This window comes from Hydra vulgaris, chromosome 11 (genome assembly GCF_038396675.1).
Source record: "Hydra vulgaris chromosome 11, alternate assembly HydraT2T_AEP".
NCBI classification, from domain to species: Eukaryota; Metazoa; Cnidaria; class Hydrozoa; order Anthoathecata; family Hydridae; genus Hydra; species Hydra vulgaris.
Genome location: NC_088930.1, coordinates 27,133,409 through 27,155,078, shown reverse-complemented (window position 1 = coordinate 27,155,078; position 21,670 = coordinate 27,133,409). Strand labels below are relative to the sequence as shown.

The window sequence follows — 21,670 nt, the reverse complement described above, 5'->3', positions numbered from 1 at the left end:
AGGGTAAGCTTTTTCAGGCTTTTTCAGCTTTTTCAGGCTTTTCTCAAAATAAATTATTATTTGTATTAAGAGAATTCGTATTGTTTGATGTTTTCTTATTAATATATATATATATATATATATATATATATATATATATATATATATATATATATATATATACGTATATATATATATATACATTAAATAAAATAATAATAACAAATATAAAAAAACCAATAGTTTTGAAATTATAACTTAGGGGTATTATATATATATATATATATATATATATATATATATATATATATATATATATATATATATATATATATATATATATATATATATATATATAAAAAGGGTAGTTAATGTAAATATTATTTGAACTCATTAATTTTTAAAGTTTTTTAGGAGAAACTTATTTTCGTGCCAACATTTAGAAATAAATTCTGATCTTTTGTTTAATAAGCATTCTTGATTTGCATGGGTAATTATTTCAAATTTTTCTTGAAGGCATAGTTTGCACTTTACATAGTGTGCATTTTTTGGAAATATTGTTATATGCAGGCGCTGTTTTTAGGATAGACCAATTCAGTATAAAATCATCAATATTTTTTTCTTTTAATTCCCATATATATTTTGACAGCATGGTGTCTTTTGAATACTTTTTATTCTTGAATGATTGCTTATGATTGGCAAAACGTTTTTTCCATTCCATATAGCAAAAATGTTTCTAATAACATAGGAAAAGTGTTTTTAAAATTGGTCGATAAGCATTTCTCGCGATCTAATAAATTACATAAAATTTTTAATCGAAATACAATTAAAGTTAGCTACAGTTGCACAAAAAATATGGAAAGAATTATAAAAGGTCACAATAAGGCTTTGTTAAACAAAAAAGAAATCCTAAATGAAAATACTACAGAAAATTGTAATTGTAAACAAAAAATCAATTGTCCAATGAGTGGAAGTTGTTTATCAAAAAATGTGGTATATAAATGTGTTGTTTCCTCTAAGAATGTACCTGATAAACAATATATTGGCATAACAGAGGGTGAATGAAAAAAACGTTTTGCCAATCATAAGCAATCTTTCAAGAATAAAAAGTATTCAAAAGACACCATGCTGTCAAAATATATATGGGAATAAAAAGAAAAAAATATTGATGATTTTAACTGAATTGGTCTATCCTTAAAACAGCGCCTGCATATAACAATATTTCCAAAAAATGCATACTATGCCTACAAGAAAAATTTGAAATAATTACACATGCAAATCAAGAATGCTTATTAAACAAAAATAAGTTTCTCCTAAAAAACTATAAAAATTAATGAGTTCAAATAATATTTACATTAACTACCCTTTTTAAAAAAACATTTAAAAAAAATAGCATAAGTAATCATTTCTAAAGAATTCTTTTTATAATAGTGTCAGTAAATTCCACAAATGTGTGAAAATTTACAGTAGTTAAGACATTTGCAACTTCCTGTAATTTAATTTTTGGTATAAATTGAAGTTTTATTAATTTGATCATTCATTTCTGATGAATCTTTGTTGATGAAACACAGTGTCAAATGGAAAAAAATTTAGTTAAGTGATTTTCTACTAATATATATGTATATATATATATATATATATATATATATATATATATATATATATATATATATATATATATATATTTATATATATATATATATATAAATATATATATAAATATATATATATATATATATATGGAATGCAGAGTTCCAAAAGGACTTGGGCTTTATATCTCTATTTTTTCCTGGTCTCTGGTTTCCAGAGACTCTGAACATGTTGGTTGACTTTTGATCTGCTATATAAAAAAAACTCATGAATTTTAATGACATGAAACATAATGGAGTTATGTTTCTTTAACCTATAAGTCTTAATTTTTTTACAAAGGCCATAAGCACTTTTTATATTTGTAAAAAAAAATTGGTATTACATAAGCATATATATATATATATATATATATATATATATATATATATATATATATATATATATATATATATATATATATATATATATATTTATATTTATATCTATATATATATATATATATGCATATCTATATCTATATATATCTATATATCTCTATATCTCTATATCTATCTATACATATATATATATATATATATATATATATATATATATATATATATATATATATATATATATATATATATATATATATATATATATATATATATATATATATATATATATATATATATATATATATAATGAAGTTGTTAATATGCTACACTCACAAAACAATTTTATTCAAGAATTTAGCAAAGTGATCAACATCAAAGATCATTTTAAAATAGAAGCTTGAAACCGATAAAAAATAAACCATTAATGTTTCAAGTGTTTGCAAAAATAAGTAAAATATTGCAAAAAGGTTTTCAATGTTATAAAAACAAAGTCACACTCAGATTAACTTCTTGCTGAATATATGACAAACTCAATGTAATGCGTTTTTTAACTGTCAAAGCTTTTGTAAAGGAATGCAAAAAACAAAATCTGATACGTGCTAAATGTAGCAAAAAACATAGAACTGATCAGTGCTCTTTAATTGATAAAAAATGTGTTAACTTTGTTTTAGATGGACAAAATGATCATTTTCACCGCGCATTTGATATTAAATCTCCTGCAATTGAGATAGAAAAAATACCTTGAAAGAATACTTGAAACTAATTGTTTAAACGTCAAGTCCAGAAGGATGATAGAACCTATATAAATTATATATTATGATCACTATATTCGGTCTCTTACTAATAAACTTCCAGATATAATGGAGCATATACTTGACTGGAATTCAGACATTTGGCTTGGATTTCAGTTTTTATTACTGAAACATGGATGACTTCTGAAAACAATAATACAATAACAATGATAAAAAATTATGGATATGTTTTTCTTCACAAAATAAGAAAAGAAAGAAATAAAGAAAAAGGTGATGGGGTAGGCATTATCTTAAAACAATTAATTAAGCACAAACAACTACCAAATAAATAATTTCACTCCTTTGAACATGTGTGTGTTAAAATTACTGTAGCCAAAAGATCACTAATTTTGATTTGCATTTAATATAGTATCAACAGGTTGCACATAAGTTATAGCGGGTGATATAAACATACACTTAGATACTAAAGAACTATTTAGCAAAAGCTTCAAAGAGATACTAGATGTGCTAAATCTTACACAACAAGTCAAAAAACCAACTCATAAAATGGGACACATACTAGATGTTGTAATTAAAAAGCCATATGAAATATCAGTAACTATGCTAGCTGTGACAGACTTAGATTTGAGTGACCATTTTCTCATTGATTTAAAGTAGAACAAAAATAAATAAAAAGTTATACCATACTATCACATACAGTAATTTAAAAACAGTGGACATACAGTCTTTTAATAATCAAATATCAAGAAATAAACCAGAAATAACACCAGCTAAATATATATGAAAGACTAAATAACCGTAATGAAAGAGATTGTGCAGAAACTCTATATATGAAAGACTATATATGAAATAATTATAATGAAAGAGATTGTGCAGAAAATAAAAAGTAACAAAAAATTAAAAATGAATAAAAAATTTAAAAAGGTATCCAATTAATTATACCAAAAATAAATGTTTAAAGTATATGAAAATTAAGTATATATTTTATCCAATTATTTAATCATTTATAATTAGTTTCTTTATAATTTTACTTAATCAGATTCAATATCACTTATACAGTTAAAGTCATTAGAGTAACACCTTAATAAAATAAACAAATAAAACAAACAAATGAACCAAAAAAAGTAATAATGAAGATACTTAACAAATAAAATAAAAAGTGCAAAAGAAAAAAAAGAAAAAAAAATAACATGAGGAAAATAAAAAATCTTTGAAAATAAAAAGAGTAAAAACAGCTTTTTTTGACGGAGAATAAAAAAATTTTTTGACGGAGAATGAAACTTAGGCAAAAACAAAGAAAAGCAGAAAAATTGTAAGAGATCAAAAAATGAAAGTGACAAAAAAGAATATAGACGCCTCAGGAAAAAAACAACAATAATTGCTTAAATAAAAAAAAAGAACATATTTCTCTAACCTATTAAATAAAAACACTACAAGTAAAAATCTATTCTCATTGGTAAACAAGCTACTAGATAAAACTCAATAATATGTACTACCAACAGCCGAATCAGACAGAGAACTAGCTAAAAACATAAACAATTATTTTACTGACAAAATTAGAAAACTCAGGTCTAATCTTCAAATATTTTAAATAAAGAAAAACATATCAGATTATAATGGTCAGTTTTTAAGAAATTTTGACCCAACAACCAGTGTTTCACAGGAAGACGTGTGATCACAGGGCATTATATGACCAGGCAAATCACATTTTGCTTTGACAATTTGATCACGGCTATTTCAAAAACCATCTTAAAAACACGCTAAATGAAAAATATTCTGAATTATACCTTAAGTGAAAAAAATTTCTTAAAAAACGTTTTTATATTAGCAAAACGTTTTTAAATAAAGTAACAATTTACTGATAATGATTTTTTTTTTAAAGTATAATTGCAGTTGTATATAATATTTTTAATTTATATTGTATAAATTATTTGAGTATGCACTTTTTATAATAAACTTTATTAAAAAATAAAAAATTATTTTGTTTCTATAAATGATGACTTTTTACGACAACCAAAGTCTCTTTAACAAATTTTATCATAAGATTAATTCAAGTTAATACATTTAAAAAGATAAAATTTTGTTAAAAAAAAAAGAAATTTTTTGAAAGCCATAACAATTAAATAAGTTTGATCTTTAAAGCTTTTATATTATCGAATCGTAACAAAACACTTCTAATGAATTATTATATTAAGTAATATGATAAACTGTTTTTTTTTTAATTTATATAACTATGTAATTTTTATGATAAATGTTAATCTTTTGAAACAAATTGAAAAAAAAAAAAAAAAAGTACTAATGTTAAAAACAAATAATGAAATGATTTTTTAATTCGTAATTATTAACTTGTTTACATTTACATGGAAACTGATATTTTTAAATTAGTAAAAAAAAGACACTATAATTTAAATTAAGTGTGCATACTTTTTAAACAATCAATAAAAGTAAACTGTTCATTGTTTATTAATATTTATTAATGTTCTAAATATTAATAAAACTAAGTATTTTAGTTCATTAAGTTTTGTTTTAGTTGGGTTATATACATATATATATACATATGGGTTGTATACATATATATGGGTTGGGTTATATACATATATATGGGCTATATACATATATATGGGTTATATACATATATATGGGTTATATACATATATATGGGTTGGGTTATATACATATATATATACATATATATATACATATATATATATATATATATATATATATATATATATATATATATATATATATATATATATATATATATATATATATATATATATATATATATATATATATATATATATTGTGTTTTTGCTTTAGTTAAGTGTTTCTTTTATTTTCTCTTCATTAAGACTTTTTTTCTTCTTTAAAGTAAAGTTTTTTTTAGATAAGTTTAAGTATGTTTTTTTTAGAATATTTTTAAATTTTGAAAACATGTCAAAAGCCGTAGTCAAATTGCCAAAACAAAGTATTTTTTGCGTGGCCATTTAATTGCGTGTGATAGCAGGTCTTCCTGTGAAACACTGTCCAACAATATACAAAGAAATTTACAAAATAACCATGTCATTAGGAGTAAAATGTTCTCCTGATGATCTGATTCCGGCATATCTACAACATAATAATTTATAAACATTTATACATATATTGGTTGAACTAGTAAACCTATCGCTAGAATAGAGCAGCATGGCTTGTCTAAAAAGTACTACATTACTTCCATTAAAAAAGAAGTTAGACTCTGCCACAGATAATGAAGACTTCAAAAATTATAGACAAATTTAAAAAGTTATAGTTTCTAATTTAGTATTCATTAGCAAGCTAATAGAAAGAGTAGTTTCCAATCGTCTTGATTCCCACATGACAACAAACAATCTTCATATAGAATACCAATATGGATACAAAAAACATCACTCAACTGCCCAGCTAACAGAAAACATTCAAGCACATTCAACGAATGTTGTGAACATTCGAGCACATGACTCAGCTCACAAGTGGTTTGAATCATTTTCAGTTAACCGTACCCAAAAAGTTAAAATTGGTAACTCATATTCCTCGAACCAAAATGTAAAATTTGAGCACCACAAGTTCCTAGGTCCAAAACACTTTAATATCTATATAAGACCACTATACAAATATTTGAACATATTCAATGTTAAAACTTTTGGATACTCAGATGATCAGCATTCAAAAAGATATTATTATTAAAGGTACTTTTGTTAACAAGAAATGCATTAGATTTGTTGACTTTTTTGTTGAAAAAGTTTAGGTGTGATACTTGACAATGAATTATCTTTAAAAATACAAATAAATAAGACTATTAAAAGCTGCTACAATATATTGAGCAAAATATCCAAAATAAAACAATTCTTATCGCACAAAGATTTGTGCACCATAATATGTTCAGTAACATTTGTGCAGCTAGATTATTGCAACTCCCTCTATTTTGGAATTTTTTTTTTTTTTTAAACATCTTTGCTTCCAACAAGGCTGCAGGCAGCCACTAATTAAAGTTGGAAGTTACTGAAAGAAAAAAGATGAAGATTGTAGAGCAAGATAACAATTGACAGACGACATAAAGGATTGCAAATTATATGAATCAGGAAAGCAAGATGAAGGAAGCGAATTCCAAAGAGCTGATGTTCAAGGAAAAAAACTAGACGAATAAGCGTTTTTGGGGCACTTAGGAACAGTCACAGAAAACGGATGAAACTTAATTGAATGACGAGTAACACGAGAATGAATTTTAGTAGATGGCACAAGAGACGCTAGCCCTTTAAAGCAGTGCCCATTATAGTATTTGTAGAAAAGAGAAAGAGAAGCAACATTATGACAATCTGATAATAGTTGGAAGTTAACTGCAAGAGCAGGTCCAGCTATGTTTACAATGCGCTTTTGCACCTTGTCTAAAAAAGAAAGGGCATCATTAGAAAATCTGCCCCAGATATGGCAACAGTATTCCATACAAGGCCGGATTTGAGATTTATAGAGATAGAAAATAGAATCCGAAGTATAAAAAGTGACGAGCTCGATAAAGAGATGCAACCTTAGCAGATGCTAATTTTGCAACTAATTTGATATATGGATTCCAAGAAAGATTGGTAGCAAGAGTTAATCCTAGAAGATGAAGAGTAGGTGACTCATCGAGTACATTACCGCTCATAAATATAGGAAGATCTAAATTACTGCGATAACGATTGGCTGAAAAAAATTGAGTTTTATCTGAATTAAATCCTTTTCAAGCTCAAATGCCCCCTCCAAGCAATCAGAGGGTGTTGGTTTCTTATCACGACAAGAATAAATGGTAGTATCATCAGCAAACAATGCCATCTTAGATGTGAGAATATTTGGAAGATCGTTAATGTAAATTAAAGTATAGGGCCAAGGATAGAACCTTGAGGAACCCCTGAAGTTACAGAATAAGAAGAAGAGTGCTGTCCATCGAGGACAACTTTTATGCTACGATTGGAAAGGAAGGATTCAATAATCTTAAAGATGTTGCCGGATACATCATAAGAAGAAGGCTTATGGAGAAGAACAAGCATGCCAAACTTTATCAAAAGCTTTTGAAATGTCAAGAGCGATGGCCTTAACCTCTCCACTTTCATCTAATGCACGATAAAACCTGACAGTTGTTACTGTTAGCAAATCAGCTGTAGAGCGAGAAGATCCAAATCCATATTGATGGTCAGAAAGTAGGTTATTAGATTCAAGATGAAAAATTAAGTGTTTGTTAATAAAAGATTCAAAAACCTTGCTTAAGATAGGAAGAAGACTTATGAGATGGTACTTAGACGAATCAAATCGCTCTCCAGAATTTTTGAAAATTGAGATAACAGATGCCGCTTTCCAGCAGGCTGGAAAACAAGACTCTGATAAGCACTTGTTGAATAGTTTTGAGAGTATAGACGACAGCTCCGGAGAACACTTCTGCAAGACAATAACAGGTATGTTGTCCGGGCCACAAGCTGTAGAAGAGTCTAGGCTAGAAATCACTTTAGATACAGATGCTGGAGTGATATGAATGTCAAGCAATGGATCAACCTGTTTGTTGGCAATATCAGGTAGAACACAACTAGTGGAATCAAGAGATGATATTGATGAAAAGTTTTTTGCAAACAATTCAGCTTTAGGTGAGGTGACAAAGTCTGAACTATACAAGAGAGGTGGAATTATAGATTTGCCCTTATTATTGATATTATTAAAGATTCTCCAGAAGTCACGAGAGCCTAATTTATAGAGCCTTAACCTCTCCACCTTTATCTAATGCACGATAAAACCTATCAGTTATTACTGTTAGCAAATCAGCTGTAGAATGAGAAGATCGTAATCCATATTGATGGTCAGAAAGTAAGTTATTAGATTCAAGATGAGAAATTAAGTGTTTGTTAATTAAAGACTCAAAAACCTTGCTTATGATAGGAAGGAATTGAAAAGACACTATTAAAAAAATGGAATTGAAAAGACACTATTAAAAAAACTGCAGTCTGTTCAAAATTGTGTAGCAAGACTAGTATTTAAAACTAGAATATAAAATCGTAAACAACCAGGAATTTAACGATTTGCATTGGCTAAAAATTAGAGAAAGAATCTATTTAAGGTCTGTTTTAATAATGCACAAATCTATTATTCTGGAAGCACCAATGTCTTTATACAATTTAATTCACTACTCAATGTCAAAAAGAACACTAAAAGTAAAAGGAAACAAAATGCAGTAAATGTTTTGGTAATCGAGCATTATCCATTATCAGATACTATGGTTCTAAATTTCATAATATACTAACAAATATTATCTGTGACAAAAATCTGACAAGTATCTGGTCCTGCATCTCAGACAAGAAGTAATAAACATCATTTATGCTTAAAAAATAGCAATAACTTTTCCATCAAATTATGCAAAAACTTTTTCATGATTAGAACGATACAAGTATGGAACAAATTACCGAATAAAATTATTGAAGCTAATAACCTGAATGCATTTAAATACAAACTAAAAAAACTATCGCTTTTATCTTTAGTTTCTCAAACTCTAATTAATTCATTTTTATTTCTATTTATGCATTTATTTATTGATTTATTTATCTTATTTGTTACTCTTCATTTAATTGTTCAATTTATAGTAATGACTGTCATAGATCCAACTTGGCGTTAGATCTCAACAGTTTCTTTAAAAAAAAAAAAAAAAAAACTATTTATGAGAAAAAACTAAAATCTTATTTAATGGTAAATGGTGAACTATTCCACCAGAAAACTTATGAATATTATATTAAAAACTCTTGAATGTTAATATTAGAATTTTTACTAATATAATAATTTGTTGCACAGCTGAGTAAGCGTTTTGCTAACTTTATCCACTATTCTGGCAAAACACAGTAGCTGTGGATAAACCTATATATATATGTATATATATATATATATATATATATATATATATATATATATATATATATATATATATATATATATATATATAATATATATATATATAAATATTGAAAATGCTTGCTCTCGCCCCCATAATGTGTTCTATATAATAAAATAATACTGGGATTAAAAAATTTTTGAAAAAAATTATTTTAAGTTACTTATTTTAGGATCCAAGACCCTTAAACATCTAACATGTTCCTAATACTATCAAAAAAATTTTTCTTTAAAAGTATGTATTGTTGGGTCTCAAAAGAAGCGAAATTATATATAAAAATTCTAAAATAATAATTATTTTATATAGAGATTAATATTTTAGATTTTAAAGCATGTAAACTATGGTTTTTTAACATAAAACAAATAATTTTTACATGGTTTTTTAAAACAAAATTTTTTTGGGAGGATGCTTTTATCAAATATAATTTTTTATATAACTTCACTTTAAAAAATTTTTTTAAGGAATATTATATTTTTATATCTTCACCACAGATAACTGCCATTACCTGCACTAACTGTAGTTTTTTAAAAATTAAACGTACTTTAAGTTAAAATAAAAAAGATAATTATAAATAAAAACATGAAAATAAAGTGCAAACAAAAATGTTTTTTTATATTTTGATTATAAATATTTGAAATGAGTTCGCAAAAGTTCAATCAAAATAATCTTCTATATCAATATCTGGATCTAGTAAAGAAGTTCCCATAAACCCCACATCAATTTCATTGATGATAAGATTTTCTATGGTTTCTTCTAAACCAGTTTCGCCAATAAGAGTTGCACCCTGAACACGCCCATTTAACATAACAAGTTTTACATATTCTATTCCAGGTGTGCACCTTACAAGAAGTTCACAAGAATTTTTATCAATTTTTTGTGCATTATAACAGCCTAGTAATATAACTTTATATCCAAAAAACTTTGTTGCATGTGTAAACAGTTCAAAACAAAAGTCTAAAGGCAAATCAAGGTTAACTTTAAGGTGATTAGCAATGCACTTCCCAGCAAATGCTCCAAACTGCCACGCTTGAGTCCAAAGGTTCATTTGGAACCAATAAGTAGATTGATCCCAAGATGCTTGACAACAATCACCACCAGCATAAATGTTTGGGATACTTGTTCTCATATTAGCATCGACAAGTAAATGACCTTCAGGTGAACATTTTATTTGATGAACCTTAGTGTGTATCTTTGGAACATTAGGTTTGACGCCAGTTGCATAAACAATAAAATCACAACCTATTATTTCCCCATTTGAAAGTTTTACATACACATTTTTTTTTTTGGAATTTAATATATTAAAGGTGCTTGGTAAAATTTCAGCTACTTGACAATTATACTTAATTTCAACGTTTCTTTTCTCAGAAGTCAAATTACCACATAGATTTTTATTAAGACACCAATCTGGACCTAATGCACTTCCTGTTATAGTATGTGAATCTAAAAAAAATTAAAATTAAAATCAACATTGTTCTTAACAATCCATTAAAGATGCAAAGTCACAAACCTGCAAGTTTATATCTTTCCACAAAATATCTTTTTTCTTTAGATATTAGAGTATCAGCCTTTCTCACAGGACATTCTTTATCAACATAGTTTTGTTCTAGAATAGGTAAAAGAAATTCAGAAGCACCTTTGTCAAAAAAATTAGTGCCTATATGATCATGCTTTACACACCAAACAATTTTACATTTGACAACTTCAAACCTAAAAATATTGTTAATTCATTATTAAAACTAATTTTACATTTGACAACTTCTTATCTAGAAAAAAAAATTTAAAAACATAAATTTATGCAACTTCAAATATATTTGTATGCATTAACACATACAATTACTTAATCACATTTATGTTTTAAACAAATAATTTGTTATCTTTTTAATTACAAAGAAAATTAATTCAGTGTGATAAAATTTGATTGCGATTGTAAACTTACACTAGTTCTAATGCAATTCCACCATTTCCAACAACAACAATTTTTTTAGCATTGGATAATCTTTGTTCAAATATTTTGACAGTATCAGTATCTCGTACCAACACAACAAATGGATGATTCATGAGTTCATAACTTACATTTGGAGAGCCACCTGTACAAATACACAGCTTATCATAATGTAGCTTAAGACCATCATTGAGGGTAATTTCCTGAACTTAAAAAAAAAAGTTAAAAATTGTTCTATTATTAAATATTTACAAAATTAGGCTTTTGCAAGGGGGAGAAGTTTTTCACTTCTTATCCTATATCTTATTCTTTCATAAATTTTTTCAATAAAAATTCGTTTATAAAACGTTTCCTATTCGTCAAAAGCCTACTAACGTATGATAAAACACCTTCAGCATTGATTGAATCCACAACACCAGTTTTAACAGTAACATTTAACAATGGTGATTCAAACAACAATTTAGGAAGCTCCTTCAGCACCAACTCATCTGTTGTTTTTGTAAGTTTCCTTAAAGATACTGCTGTTTTAACTACATCTGTAGCTGCCAAAAGAACAATATTAGCATCAGGAGAATATATAGAAACATGTTCTGCACATGAAGTGCCAGTAACACCGCCTCCAATTATAACAACAGTTTTTGCCATGATAAATCTTTAATGAATGATAAAAATCAAAATACATTTGTGTGTGAACTTTGATGTGTGTATAAACTAATACATATAAATGCATGACTTTGCATATGTGTGTGCATATTTAAACACATGTAAGTGCATGACTTTGTATGAATTTGCATGTGTGTGTATATTTTTAAATCTTGTAGTATTAATTAAAATCTACTTGAAACACTATTGATGACATAATACTTTATTAGTAATAGGTAATGGCTCTAGTAGATACAATGACTGACAGATTAGGGTCATACATACATACATACATACATACATACATACATACATACATACATACATACATACATACATACATACATACATACATACATACATACATACATACATTATGCATATTTTACTGAGAACAATAATTAATTTAAAGTATTTATCATTAAAAATACTTGGCAACAACAGTTGTGGTGTAACAGTAGTGAATTAGTTTTTTTAGGTGAAGTATGATCAAAACTAATCCTTTTTAGAGAACATAGGGGCATGTCTTGTCTTGAGTATCTTACAGATTACTGACTGTAACCTATTTTCTCAACAATCTAAGAAAATTAAGTTTTATTATGGCTTTATCTCTCTAACTTCTAATGCAATAGTAGCATTCTAATGCAGTGGTAGCATTCTAATGCAGTAGCAGCACCTCCCATAAAGATGCATATGGCAGAATATAAAATATATTCAAAATAGAATTAAAAACTTTTATGTTGTTTGCTATAATACTTCACCACAGCGTTTAAAGTTTCACAAGTAAGGGTAAAAAAAGTTTAAAATTTCACAAGTAAGGGTAAAAAAGGTTTAAAATTTCACAAGTAAGGGTGAAACACGTCAAATAGCCCTGTAACTATTACACTTCATGCATATTTATAAAAAAGAGTTAAAATCACAGAAAATTATAAACACACGCTTAAAGTTGAAAATTTCTTGATAAACTGGTTGAAATCGTAAGTTTCTTTATACTTTCCTTAAGTAATTAATGACAAAATACAAAAAAATGTTTTGTTACTTATATCTATTTTAAAATTTTCAACACACATGCTTTAACATGCTTCAAAAACTCATAAAATTTATATGATTGTAATTTTTTTTTTTTAAATATTACAATCATGTGTAAGTTTTAAAATAAAAAACTTATAATTGTAATATTTTTAAAAAATCCAAGAGGCTGGGGTAGGAAAAAAAATCTCCTCAGCCTCCTTGTGTTCAGCATGCAAGAGTTATTTAGTGGGAAAAAAAACACCTAGAGTATAATCTGTTAGAGATGCTTAGGCAAGCAAAAATGTTGAAAAAATGTTTTTTTATTTATAATATAAGCTTTTTACATGCAAGGTAAAAATGAATTTTTTTCAGAAAGGAAAATTTATTAAAAGCATAGTAACTTCCTGGAAAATGAGAAGTTACTATTTTAATGCTTGGAAAAATACAAGTAATTGCCAATTATGTCTTTGTCCAAATTTTAATCTGAGGAAGTTAAAATCAATAAAAAATATTTAGGTAAAAGAATAGCACCAAGTAAATATCAATAATTTATTCATTAATATGATTTAAAAATTAAATGTAATCATTTAAAAAAAATATACAGAAACCAAACTTTATTGATCAGATAAAAGTTCTAACCCAACTTCATTAAAAGTTTTTAAATTAATAGTTTTATGTTTTTTATTTTAAGTTTTAAATTGAAATTTTATTGAAAGCTTATAAATTGTCAATAATTGTTTATTTTGTTCAATCATTTCAATGGTTTTTACTTATACTTAATTATCAAAACTTATTAAGTCTACTTTTTTGACTAAATATTGTTTTTAATTCAGCATATGTACTGAAACCTACAACTCTCTATTACAGTATGGTGTCATTAGTCACCTTTTTTTTTTGTTAATTCACCTTCCCAAGGCCGAGAAGGCCACTACGAAGAGGCTACTTAATTGTGGTTATAATCTTTTCTCAACTCTATGACTCTGAAACACGAACCTTGACGAACAAGGTCGCTGCGTGGAGAAACAAGTTGAGCGCAGTACTACCAGGAACCTGGTGGGGATCAAACTTGGAACCTCTCGCTTATGAAGCAAGCGCTCTACCACTACACCACTACCGCATTTCATGCATATAAAAGTGTGTCTACAGTATAAGATGTTCAACAAAATTTTATTTCACAATATAAAATAAATTTATTGATAAATTATTCAATTATAGTGCATCTATGTGTTTAACAACAAGTTTGAATTATTATTATACAACTAAGTTACAATGATTTTTAAAACATATTTCTAAAAATATTTGTTTTTTAAACAAATATATTTTACTAGTATTAAATAAGTTTTATAAACCATTTAAATAGGATAAACTAAATATAAAGCATATACTTTGTAGAGTTTTAATATTAATGTAAATTATCATTATTCATATAATTAATCGATATATTAAATAAAAAATTCTCTTCAGCCTCTTCGACTGCTGTAGATAAGTCTTGAAGAGTTGTATTAAAAAAAAACATGTGTTTGTGTTAAATTAAGACAACAAAACAAATAAGTTTCCTTTATATTATACATAAAACTCACTAAATATGGTACATAGATTTTTCCTATTTTTATAAACCTGCTTTTTTTTATAAAGCTGTTTTATATTTTTATAAACTTGTTTAATATTTTTATTAACCTGTTGTTTTTTTTATAAAGCTGTTTTATATTTTTATAAACTTGCTTTATTTTAAACACATTTAGAAATGAAAAACTAGATCAATCTTTTTTACATCAAAAATTTTTTTTTTTCAAATCTGAAACAAATTCATTTAAAACCCTTCCAAAAAAAATAAATTCTAAAAGAAAAGAAAATTTATTAAAATTATAAAAGTTAACTTCAGTATAAAAATATATATATAAAACTAATACTTTCTCATTCATTATTTGATCAAAAAATATGACTATAATAATAAATAAACAACTTATAATAATAAATACAATTAATTTTCTTTTAATACATAGCTCTCAACAAAGATTGAAAACTAAAATAAAATTGAGTTCGATCAATTGATCTGGTCATGTTTGTAAAATTATTTGCTGCTTTTTCGTTTCTCTAAACATTGAAAAAATTATTTTTAATGACCTGACAACCGTCCAGCAGATAATTTTTAGTGAACTTAAAATCATCCAAGATTATTATTAATGACATGACAACTACCCAGAAGACTACTTTTAATGATCTGGCAACCGTCTATAAGTTTATTTTTAATGATTCATTCAAAATATTGAAAGAATATTTTGAATGGCCTGGTCAACCATCCAGAAAATTACTTTTGGTGACTTCACAACCAGCCAGAAGATTTCTTTACCTAAAAAAAAATTGAGAACATTTGACTTTTATTTATGTTATTATTCTAAAACTTTTTTGACTTTTTAATCTTAATTACATAATTAAAATAAAAAAAAGTTTAATAAAAACTATAATTATCAAAAAATTATTTTTAATTATTGATTACATTTTTAAAACATTAAAAAAAAAAGCATAAAACATCAAATCTAAGATAACATTGTGCCCATAACAACCTATCAAAACATAAAAACTTATTTAGAGATAACAGTCTATCAAAACATAACAACCTATCAAAACATAAAAACTTATTTAGAGATAACAGTCTATCAAAACATAACAACCTATCAAAACATAACAACCTATCAAAACATAACAAACTATCAAAACATAACAACCTATCAAAACAAAACAACCTATCAAAACATTTAAATATTAAATCTTAACTTTTAAAAAATTTCACATTAATCAATGATATAATTGGTAAATGTAAATTCCTTTAACTTTTAGATTATGCTCAGTTTTTTAGGTTTGACCACTTAGCGTTCAGTAATTTTAGCTAAAGTTGTAGGTATATTAAAATTTTATTATATTTAAGATTTTGTTATGTTATAGTTATGTTGAACCTTGAAGTAAAGTTTTTCTAAAAGGCAAATGAGTATATTTAAATAAATTATATAGATTGACACCATACATATCATAAAATGGTTTAAAAAAACTTTTTTTTTCAATAAATATTTTACATATATACAGCCTTTTTTCAATAAATATTTTACATATATACAGCCTTTTTTCAATAAATATTTTTCGATAAAAAAACAGACAGAAACATTTATGTAGGTCATAAAGTTAAATTTTTTAACATCTCATAAGATTATTTAAATAGAATAAATAAAAAGTATACTAATAACACTTTTATTTTTTCAAATTCTGAAAAAATTGTAGTCATAGTAACTGTAGTCATAGTTTTAGCAAAACTATAAGTAAATATTTAAGGAAAATTAACAAAATATCTTGTTGCTTTGAAAATATATTGTCACTATGAACATAAACATTTCTATAGAGTTCGAGTGTTATATCATAAAGTAATTTTTACATACATCTTTACATAATGTTTATAAATTAAGGTGGATAAGAAGTGTAAATGACATTTTAGATTTCAAATAAGTTTAAATTAACTTTCCAAGGTTAGAAAAATAGACTAAAGTATATATACACCATTTTTGTGCTCATCAATCATGTTTTTAACTTGGGATTGTGTCATCGGCAACCTCAGGAAGTCATAGTGTAACTAGTTTTTAAAGTGAAAATAAAAGCAACATTTATAATAAAACCTTGCAAAGTTATTGTTTTTCCGGACTGCTGTGGACCATTGATTTGAAACTAAAAATCAGAAATGCAATGTGACCTTTAGTTTTTGAGTTTTAGAGTAAAACATATAGCTATGTTTAAAAATGCAAAAAGGCGTACTTCAGATCTAGCAAGAATGCCAAAAGATGTACTTTGGAGTGAAAAGGTTGAAAGATATGACAACATTTAAAATGTTAGGAGATTAGTGATTGAACTTTTGCTCACAATCAAGAAAACAACCACAATCACATTTCAAGGTTCAAATCTACCCTATTCTTCTGGAAGAAATGTGCACAACCTATTTCTCTGCACAGCAACTTTGCTTAACAAGACTTAGAGAACAATAACAAAAAGATTAAAATTGAAAACCCTCAACCTAACATACAACTCTTAACACGAACTTTGATAAACAAGGCTGCTGAGATTTGAAACAAGTTGAGCATGGTACAACCAGGGACAAGGTGGGAATCGTACTTGGAACTTCATGCTTATGAAGTGAGTGCTCTATTACTACACCACTACCACAGGCGATACATACGTACATATATACATAAATACATACATACACACATACATACATACATACATACATACATACATACATACATACATACATACATACATACATACATACATACATACATACATACATACATACATACATACAGGTCTTATCAGGAGATGCATGAGGTCGCATGCCTTGAATGACCACACATATATTTTTTTGTTGTTGATAACTTGGCCACAACTTTTTTGCATATATTAAAAATGGCACATTTTAAAAATACGCTGAAAAAACCAAATTAGTCATATTATGTCATATTTTCTTTTTCTTTTTAATAAATTAATAATCTATTATTATAACTATTAATGAGAGAATAAAAACATATAAATAATATATATATATATATATATATATATATATATATATATATATATATATATTTCTTGATAATGAGAAAATAAAAACATAAAAATAGTATATATGGGCAATTTTCAACTTACATAAAACGCGCAACAACTTTATCAAATATTTGCCTATTTAAACTTTAAATTAAACTTTTAGCTATTTTGTATGAAAGCTGTTTTGAGTCTGGTGAAAAGAGGGCGAACTTATTGCTGAAAATGCTGCATAACTAACATTACACGGAAAACATGGTAAAAAAATTGCTTCAACTTTTAGGTCTGATTTCTGCAAGTCAGTAAAGCGTATATATAAAGTTGTATTAGAAACTTTCACAAAATGTTGAGAAAACTATACCAATTTAAAAAATATATAAAAATTTATCAGAGGTGACCGGCTAAGGAAAATAAACTTGCTTTTTTGATACTGTATATTTAACTTACATCACTTACATTACAGAGCGATTATTATCGTGGACTTTTTATATCTATTATTAAGAGTTAAAGTTACATAACAAAAGAATTGCAAAAGTATCAAACTCATTCATTAAAAATAATTAAGAAAGAAAATTTTTAAAAACTGGTGGCACCCTGAGTGTTCTTTCATAACAATCATGAAAGTTATCAAGTCAAAAACAGTTTTTCTCCAAGACCAAGAGCAACTTGAAAAAATTATTTTAGTATTACAACTTTATTAATATTTAATTGAGTCATTTAAATTGGTTTGTAAAAGTTTTTACTTACACTTCTTATGTTTATGTGTATTGCCTTATTTTCATTAGGTTAAATTTTTAAAATGCTGCAAAGTATTTAGATTTAAATCTTTAAAAATATTTTTGAGGTAAAAACTGCTATCACAGTTTAGGAGGGAGAGGGGTATATGTGATCGTTTGTGACAAGAGGAAGGGTTATGAATTGACAAATATAGGGTGACGTGTTTTATGGATGACCCCCCAAACAAACAATTTGTTCTACTAAAACAAAAACAAAAAAAGTTCTACAGGTATAGTGTCCTTAAAAAGACAGTGCCCTTAAAAATACAAACAAATTAAATTGCCTATAACTTATCTTGAAAAGCATTAAACACAAGTTGGGAAATTCAAAAATTTAAATAGATCATATAACTTTAAAAAAAAAGTCAAGTTATTGTGCAGAAATTCAAAACTTTTTAAATTTTGTGCCATAAGATTGTTTTTAAAAAAATTTGAGAACATAAAATGACTAATATAAAACGAAAATATTTAATTTAAGTCTGTAAACGTCTAAAAAGAGGCTATGAATAGGGCCCTTGTAAGAATAGTATTGTTTTTCACTTGTTTAATAGGAACATATAGTTTTGGTTGCTTAAAAAGCACTGCTAAAATGTTAATATTTTTGTCTTTTTTAGGGCACCATATATTTTTAACTTTTTTTTCCAATTTTTTGTACTTCTGAAGGAGAAAGGTCTCAAAAACAACAAACAAAACACTTTAAATTATAATGAATAATAAAAAAGATTCTTAATAATGAAATCTATTGGATTCCGAATCAGTACTGTCTTCTTTATCATTAGACTTTCTAAATAAATTCTTTGAGGCAGTTCTTTTTTTTGGATAAATATTTAGGTAAAATCATAATTGGTCTTTTACCATCTACAATGCACTTTGATTTACCACATACTAATTTCATAACAATTCGACACATGGGACATTGTTTTAGCTTTGCAGCATTGTAAATGCTATTGTCTGAAATGCATCTTTCCTTGCATCTATAGAACAACTCAGTTTCTTCACTCTTTTTTTGTTCTCTGTCTTCTTTCTCTTGCACTTTCTTTTCTTTTGAGTTGTTAATAGATTCTACGAGTTTTAGCACATCTTGACCTTCCATAAGGCCATGAACTTGAGTTACCCTTGTAGTTGCTTTGTGCATACCATTACTTCAAATTAGCTTTATTTTTTGAATTGTCAAAAGACCTGGTATTTCATTAAGATTGATGCTTTTTTCATGTAAGTCTGTAATCATGGTCTGCAATGACAAACATTTATCTTTCCAGTTTAAAGCTTTCTCTTTCCAATACATTTGACTATCTTTTTGTCTCATAGATATAGGAGAACTTATTTTGGTATTTAGAATTGTTGAAATATCAGTAACGTTAGGTGAAGCAGCTTCGTCGGCTAACATAGAAGCTCGGTGGAATTTATCACTTTGCATAAATGCAACATTTAAACTTTTATTAGTAATACCAACCTTCTTACCAGGTTTTTGTATCGATTCTGGCATAGCCCACTTGTCCCACATATTTGCAAGAGACAACATAAAGGCTGCTCTATTAATTGTTTGATGTTGATTGAACAGATTTTCTTTTGCATTAGCATATTGTTCATGAAGTGCCTTGTTAATTTGATCAAGTAGTTGTGTTACCCCAGTAGTGTCTGGAGGTGATATATATAAATGTATTTCTTTTTCTCTAAGAAATCGAAGTAAGGTATAATGGAAGCAAGATTGTGATTTTTTTTAATCAAGTGTCTGTCAAATAATTTATAAAATGCAAGTAAGGATTTGTGATCTTGTGATCCATTCTCTGTTGTCAATCTAATAAGTTAGGAATATTTTGAACAGCATTCAGCAGAGCCATCTAGTAATTCCTTGAGTACCAAATATTATATGGCAGATGCATTTTTCACCTAAATAATAAAATATTTTTTAAAAAACGTGTCTGCAGTTTTAACTAATAAAATACATGTGTTGTCTTAAAGTCAGGGGCACACAGAAGGTGGAGTAACTAATTTTGGTAGTAAGAGGGTAGAGAGCATACAGTAAATTTTTATGATCTGCCCTGGACATCATGAAATCTCTGTGCGCCTCTGCCTAAAGTATATTTATTTTCAAATTTGATAACTTAATTAGAATATAAAATATAAGAATAATATTTGTCAAAAGCAAATTTTAAAGTTTGAAATGTGTTTTAAATATAATGTACCTGATAATGACACCATTGGATTTATTGTGACACATTCACCATTTTGCCGAATCATTTTTTGACATCTTTCACCACGACTACTATATACTAAACCGCTCGCTAAACTATTAACACCAAAGTTAAAAAATTGTGGTGTTTTATCCTGATTGAAGATCGGAGACAAATCAACTTGCCTGGTCTAATGTCCAGATACTTCTTGATTTTCATTAATCATTATGTCACATTCAACTAGTTTTTTTGCAAGATCATCTGAAAGTGAACAGTCATTAAAATCATTTTTAAATCAAATTATAACACATTTCAAAGTTATAATTCTATATCATTTCTAAATTATTTGAATGAATTTGTTAATTATTGCTCTAAGTCACAGATACAACATATACTATATATTTTTGTGAATTTCAAAGTTGTTTTACCTAAATGAGAGCAGGCCATTTTACAAGTGCAATTCATTGCTCTATTCATGGTGATAAATCCTTTTCTTTTTAAATAAATATTGACATGTTTGGCGTCCCATCGCCTCCAAAACGACTTACGACTAGGCTAGATAGAAATATATGTGTAAAATATATATATATATATATATATATATATATATATATATATATATATATAATATGTCAATGCAGTAGTAAAGAATTGTAACATTTATAACAATAAAAAATAAAGGGCTTTCTAGATCATACTTTTTTGTTTATTTATTCATTTAGTTTGGTGTTTAAATATTGAAAACTCTATATATTATACTATACAGTATAATATATAAAGGGTTTACATATAACAGTGTAACAATTCCTAATTTTTGATGTTCCTTTTCTTGTAAATTTGTTTGGAAATGTGGACATATACAACTGTGGAGACATACAACTTCTATAATACAACTAAATAGAATTTATTAAAACTAAAGTTTTAATAAAT

The 21,670-nt window shown here is 26.3% G+C and overlaps 2 protein-coding genes across 4 annotated transcripts in view; both read right to left on the bottom strand.

Moving 5' to 3' along the window:
* Positions 1 to 10,203: 10,203 nt before the first annotated feature.
* Positions 10,204 to 12,281, bottom strand: LOC100201417 (pyridine nucleotide-disulfide oxidoreductase domain-containing protein 1). Of its 2 annotated transcripts, none has more exons than XM_065810631.1 (4): positions 11,949 to 12,281; positions 11,554 to 11,704; positions 11,125 to 11,324; positions 10,204 to 11,057 (listed from the first exon to the last, which is right to left on the bottom strand). In XM_065810631.1, exons 1-4 carry the CDS (start codon positions 12,202 to 12,204, stop codon positions 10,270 to 10,272), a joined length of 1,395 nt encoding a protein of 464 aa, XP_065666703.1. In that variant the 5' UTR covers positions 12,205 to 12,281; the 3' UTR covers positions 10,204 to 10,269. The 2 variants fall into 2 exon arrangements, with proteins under 2 accessions (XP_065666703.1, XP_065666702.1); XM_065810630.1 differs by having other exon boundaries at positions 11,554 to 11,767; positions 11,949 to 12,265.
* A 2,608-nt stretch (positions 12,282 to 14,889) lies between these two features.
* Positions 14,890 to 21,670, bottom strand: part of LOC105848807 (golgin subfamily A member 4) — a 57,849-nt gene continuing 51,068 nt past the window's right edge. For both annotated transcript variants that reach the window (XM_065810628.1, XM_065810629.1), the window contains one exon: positions 14,890 to 15,562. In XM_065810628.1, the coding sequence (XP_065666700.1) occupies positions 15,536 to 15,562 (27 nt within the window). In that variant the 3' untranslated portion in view covers positions 14,890 to 15,535. The remainder of the gene's footprint in view (positions 15,563 to 21,670) is intronic.